The 6807-nt window shown below is 43.3% G+C and overlaps 1 protein-coding gene across 1 annotated transcript; it reads right to left on the reverse strand.

The window, feature by feature from the left end:
* Positions 1–4780: 4780 nt before the first annotated feature.
* On the reverse strand, positions 4781–6427 carry LOC140971404 (uncharacterized). The gene is made up of 3 exons (XM_073433666.1): positions 5957–6427; positions 5491–5842; positions 4781–5145 (listed from the first exon to the last, which is right to left on the reverse strand). Exons 1-3 carry the CDS (start codon positions 6425–6427, stop codon positions 4781–4783), a joined length of 1188 nt encoding a protein of 395 aa, XP_073289767.1.
* Between the last annotated feature and the right edge of the window lie 380 nt (positions 6428–6807).

Below are 6807 nucleotides of genomic sequence, written 5' to 3' on the forward strand. Positions count from 1 at the left end.
TCGAAGATAACACAATAAAATACAGTTTTTGTGTTGAAAGAATTTTCAGAAAATGGACGGATTGATACCAGAATCTAAAACTCCGAAAGATCAGATATCAAGAGCTTGCTGTCAAAATATTCTTCGGACAGATTGTGCGGTTTTGCAAGAAAAATCATATCTCCCTCATTGCTTAATCAAAAATTATTAATTTTATATCAAATCGAAGACAACACAATAAACTACAACTTTTGTGTTGAAAGTATTTTCAGAAAATGGACGGATTGATACCAGAATTTAAAACTCCGAAAGATCAGATATCAAGAGCTTGCTGTCATGGAACCGTGACTTTACTAGTTTGATTGCTGTGAAATAATGGATCCAATGGCTATGAGGCTAACCATGGTCCATGCTAGACATGTTAAGGTGTTGTATGAGTCATGGCTAAGGGCCCTTAGCCAACCATGAACCATACAAACCCATAAACCAACAACGAACCACCCACGCAAAAGTTACTGTCAAACGCGACCAACCTGAGTTGTTTCTGTCCAAACGATTTGGGACATGGCTCAAGCCACTTGGGGACGACTTGACCACGTCCTATGCTTGTTAGGGAAGGGTCCTAGCCATGTCTACTGGCCCTAGGCCAGCCATGGCTCGAACACTATCCTACGAAACCCATTGACAGCAAATGAACCCCAAATGTGACACTTGTTTCTTACCTACTGATTTGAGCACTTAACTTACGGTTTTGGGGCTTGAACCCTGGATCAAACTTGACCCTAACACACCCTAGGACATGACCATAAGCAGCTTTGGGAGCCTAGGAACCGAGCCAACCTGAAAATCAACAAAAAAAGCAAGGGCCGTGACCTGCACAAGATGGCCGAGAATGGACTATGGTTCTCAAAAATATTTTCTTGTGGTTTCTTGCTATAAAATCGAAGCCAAGCACATATATCATACTAAAAATATGTAATACACTTGATTGATGAGAAAAAGGAAGAAAATACACATGCCTTAAGTTGTTTTTACAATAAACAACACAATACGTAAGATCGGGAGACACGGCAACGGAAATGAAGAAACTTTGCTAATGTTGTTGTCTTGGCCAAGAATGGGGGCTGCTAAATCTCCTAATTTCCGTGCTAGGGAGAGTGGAGAAGGTGGTGAATGCTTGTGGTCAAATAAGGTGGTGCATTGGGAGTAAATGATGTCAAGTTGGGGGACATGCATGTTGAATGGTTGTCATTTGCTTTCTTGTTGTTGGGGGAGTTAAATGGTGTCAAGTTGGGATTGTGTGGAGTAGAATATGACCGAGAGTTGGCTACCCAATTGTGTAGGATTTGTTTAAGTTTTGCTAAATAGAATCCTAGGTTAGATAAGCTTGATTACAAGTTAATTAAGCACAATCTAGATGAATTAAGAAGTCTATAATTAAATTGGTGATTAATTAATTAAAGTAGACTTAAATCCACTTGATTTCAACAAAATAAATTATTTCTTAGCTTGAAATAAATTTAGGAATATTTTTGGATCATAAAATTTATCTCCGATTTCCTATCTCCGGTCCGGTCTCGCGTATATATCTAAAAAGCTAAATTTTGAAATACGCGATTTAAAATCCTTAAAAATAACGTAAATGATTTAAATGCAATTAAATCTACAATTTCTTAAAATAATAACCATTTAAAATTAAATAATAGAAATTTTGCACATATATACGCATATTGGTTGTTTCGGTACTACAACGCTCCCCCCCTTAAATAAAATTTCGTCCTCGAAATTAGAACTCACCGAATAAATCTAGAAAGCGACTCCGCATCTCTGACTCTGACTCCCAAGTAGCTTCCTCATCAGAATGATTAAGCCACTTGACCTTCACTGATTTGATCACCTTGTTTCGAAGCTTCTTCTCTTTACGATCTAAGATCTGCACTGGTCTCTCTTCATAAGACAAGTTCGGAGAAAACTGCAACGACTTAAAATTCAACACATGAGAAGGGTTTGCTAAATATTTCCTCAACATCGACACATGGAACACATTGTGTACTCCGGCCAGATTCGGCGGAAGAGCAACACGATATGCTAATGTCCCAACTCTGTCGAGGATCTCAAATGGTCCGATGAACCTCGGACTAAGCTTCCCCTTCTTTCCGAATCTCATGACACCCTTCATCGGTGCTATCTTCACGAAAACATGGTCGCCAACGGCAAACTCTAGATCTCTCCTCCTCCGGTCGGCATAACTCTTCTGTCGACTCTGAGCAGTCCTTATCCTGTCACGGATCTTGACTACTGTATCGGCTGCCTGTTGAACAATCTCCGGACCCAACTCTGATCTCTCACCTACTTCATCCCAATGAATAGGCGATCTGCACTTCCTTCCGTACAGTGCTTCATAAGGAGCCATACCTATAGACGACTGAAAGCTGTTGTTATAGGTAAACTCCACTAATGGCAACTTCGATTCCCAGCTCCCTGAGAAATCGATGACACAAGCACGGAGAAGATCCTCCAAGATCTGAATAACTCTCTCTGATTGACCATCTGTCTGAGGGTGAAAAGCTGTGCTAAACAACAACTTCGTTCCCATCTCTGAATGCAGACTCTTCCAAAACGAGGAAGTGAATCTCGGATCTCTGTCAGAAACAATAGAGACTGGGATACCGTGCAATCGGACTATCTCACGGATATATAACTCAGCATACTGAATCATGGAGAAAGTCGTCTTAATAGGCAAGAAATGAGCTGACTTGGTAAGACGATCAACAATCACCCATATAGCATTTGAACCTCTAGCCGACTTCGGTAAACCAACCACAAAATCCATGTTAATGTTCTCCCACTTCCACTCGGGAATGGGAAGTGGCTTGAGTAAGCCGGCTGGTCTCTGATGTTCAGCTTTCACAAGCTGACAAGTCAAATACTCGGATACAAATCTCCTAATCTCTCTCTTCATACAAGGCCACCAATATAATATCTGCAGATCCTTGTACATCTTCGTACTCCCAGGATGAATAGAGTACGGGGACATGTGGGCCTCAGCTAATATGTCTGCTCGAATAGAATCGCTGCTAGGAACCCATATCCTATCTCGATAACGAACAATGCCATCACTCACTGTGTACAAAACACTGCCCTTCGTCTCATCTATCTGTCTCCACTTCGCCAACTGCTCATCAGATGACTGACCGCTGCGAATACGGTCTAATAAATAAGACTTAATCATCAAGGTAGATAGACGGGGAACTCTACCTCGAGTATAAATCTCTAGATCAAATCTCTGAATCTCACTATGAAGAGGCCTCTGAACTGTCAAATGAGCCATCACTACGACTTTCCGGCTCAAAGCATCTGCTACTACATTAGCTTTACCAGGATGGTAGCTAATGTCACATTCATAATCCTTGACTAACTCCAACCAACACCTCTGACGCATATTCAACTCTTTCTGCGTGAAGAAGTACTTGAGGCTCTTGTGGTCGGTAAAGATCTGACACTTCTCTCCGTATAGATAATGCCTCCAAATCTTCAAGGCAAATACTACAGCAGCTAACTCAAGATCATGAGTAGGGTAGTTCTTCTCGTGGATCTTCAACTGACGAGAAGCATACGCTATTACTTACCCATGTTGCATCAACACTGCGCCTAGACCGAGCTTCGAAGCATCGGTATACAATACAAAATCTCCGGGCCCAGAAGGCATGGACAAGATCGGCGCTGAAATAAGAGCTTGCTTTAAAGAATCGAAGCTCTTCTGGCACTCATCGCTCCACACGTACTTAGCATTCTTCTTAGTCAATGACGTGAGTGGAACTGCGATAGAGGAGAAACCCTGAATAAACTTCCGATAGTATCCTGCTAGACCAAGGAAACTACGGATCTCTGATGCACTCTGCGGCACCTCCCAATCTCTGACGGTCGCAACCTTCGCTGGGTCTACCTCAATGCCACTGCTAGATATGATGTGGCCTAAGAACGCCACTTTCTCCAACCAGAACTCGCACTTGCTGAACTTAGCGAACAGCTTGTGCCTCTGCAACGTCTGCAATACTGCGGTCAGATGCCTGTTGTGATCCTCTTGACTCTTTGAGTAGACGAGAATGTCGTCTATGAATACAATAACAAACTGATCAAGATACGGCTGAAATACACGATTCATGAGATCCATGAAGATTGCCGGCGCATTCGTCAAACCGAACGGCATCACAAGGAACTCGAAGTGCCCATAACGAGTCCTAAAAGCAGTCTTAAAAGTATCGGCGTCTTTCACCCTCAACTGGTGATATCCAGATCTCAGATCTATCTTGGAGAATATTGAGGCTCCTTGCAACTGATCAAACAAATCCTCGATCCTCAGAAGTGGGTATTTATTCTTCACTGTAACCCTGTTCAACTCTCGGTAGTCAATGCAAAGCCTCATAGATCCGTCTTTCTTCTTCACGAATAAGACAGGTTCGCCCCATGGAGAGAAACTTGGGCGAATAAACTCCTTGTCAAGAAGCTCTTGAATCTGTTTCTTGAGCTCAACCATCTCTGACGGTGCTAATCTGTATGGCGCCTTAGAGATAGGCGCGGTACCTGGCATAAGATCGATCGAAAACTCTACCTCTCGTGCCGGTGGTCTACCAGAGACGTCATCGGGAAAAACGTCTGAAAAGTCCCTGACAACTGGGACATCTGCAACTGACTGGCTGGAGACCTCGGGAACAGATATAATGGTCGCAATGAATGCTCGACAACCCCTAAGCATGAGCTTCCTAGCCTGAATACAAGATATCATGATAGGAAAATTAAATTACCGGTCAGGTTCAAATAGGAATTGCTCCCTTCCAAGCGGTCGGACTAGATCAGATCTCCGCTGAAAATCAGTAAGTACTCTGTTCTTGTGCAGCCAATCCATCCCAAGGATAATATCGAACTCTGGCATTGGCAGCACGATCAAATCCGCATAGACAAGATTTCCATGAAGCTCGAGGTCTATGTATCGTACTACGCTAGTCACTGCCATCTCCTCGCCAGATGGAATAACCACAGAATACGCCACATCCAATCCAATCGTCTTGACCTCGATGGAATTCGCAAAGGTCTCAGATATGAATGAATGAGTGGCTCCTGAATCAATCAAGGCGTTCGTAGAAGCTCCGCCTATAAATATTCTTCCTGAAAGGTTGGAACATCTATCTAAATCCAATAATTAACCAGAATTAATTCTATAGACATGCAAAGGTCAAAGTTCTTCTAACTTAGATTCCCAAAACGACCCGTATAGAACATGCAATCTTATCACAATTTCTAAGTTCAAATCTTATAACCCAATAATTCAAAGCAATTAATCCCAAAATGCTGAATTAAATATGCTAAAATTTTCCCAAATAAAAACTTAAAGATTTAAGATACCTGTCAAGAGCATAGTCCCTGGGTTCGCCTCCGCTGCATGGAGTGCAAACACTCTGCCCTGAGTAGGCAATGTCCCCTGAGGACAATCCTTTAGCAAATGGCCTGTACCGCCACACTTGAAACACTTCCCAGAACCATACATGCAAGTTCCGGTATGACGGCGTGTGCACCTGGCACAGACCGGGTACTCCTGCCTCCTCGGGACCACACGTCCCTGCTGCTGCTGCTCTCTGCTCCTCGATGGGCCATGGAAAGGCCTCTTATGCTGCTGAAGAGGGCGGTGGGGCGCCTGAAATGGCCGCTTACCCTGGCGGTCATTCTCGATATCTCTCTGATCCTGTTCTGCAGTAAGAGCTCTAGAGACAGCGACCTCATATGTCGTAGGGCCAACAACCCTAACATCACGACGCAAGATCGGCCGCAATCCATCCATGAAGTGCCTAAGTCTGGCACCTTCGTCCTTCGCGATCAGGGGTACAAAGTGACAACCCCTCTCGAACTTACGGATAAACTCCGTAACAGTCATGTCACCCTGTCTCAGGGTCATAAACTCCCTGGTCAACCTCGAACGCACGTCATCAGTAAAATACTTAGAGAAGAACACCTCTCTAAAGCGCGTCCAACTGATAGTAGCTAGATCCAGAGCTACAGATGCGCCCTCCCACCATAGACGGGCGTCTCCTCCAAAAAGATATGTCGTACAGCGGACCCTGTCAACATCCTCAAGCTCCATAAATCTGAAAGTAACCTCTAGGGACTTAATCCATCCCTCAGCCACCATGGGATCAGACGTCCCAGCGAACTCCTTCGGGTTCATCCTCATGAACCGCTCACAAATAGCCTCGGGTCTAGGCGGCCTAGCCACCGCTGCAGCATTGTTCCCCGCGAACTGTGCGAAGAACTGAGTCATACCCGCCATCATCTGGGTATGCATATCAGGTGGTGGAGGAGGTGGCGGTGGACCTCTATCCTCATAACAGTTCTGAGTCTCATCATCCTCGTTTTCAGCACCCCTCGGGCGATCAATATCTCGTCTAGGAGGCATACTGTACCATGTAAAATCCTTACGTAACCAACATGCAATATTTCTACTATTTTATTGAAATTTAAATATATATTTGCTAAAACATAATCTTAACATTAAAATATTTTAATCAGAATATGCTGATAAAATATTTCATGAGAACATGCTGGTAAACTTTCATGCTAAAAAAAAATGTAATACGTGAAATTAGGACTTACAGACTGAGGACGTGACTTCGTGAGCTTCTGGAGATCAGTAGTAAGTACAACCCTTTACAAGAAACATCGCTCTGATACCAACTGTGAGGGCCCGTAATTCGTATTCATAATTTTTCGGAATTATTAAAAATTTTCTCTTTAAATAAATAAAATTGCAACGTATAAAAATTTTCGTAAAATAAC

The sequence above is a fragment of the Primulina huaijiensis genome, chromosome 1, assembly GCF_012295235.1.
Source record: "Primulina huaijiensis isolate GDHJ02 chromosome 1, ASM1229523v2, whole genome shotgun sequence".
Lineage (NCBI taxonomy): Eukaryota > Viridiplantae > Streptophyta > Magnoliopsida > Lamiales > Gesneriaceae > Primulina > Primulina huaijiensis.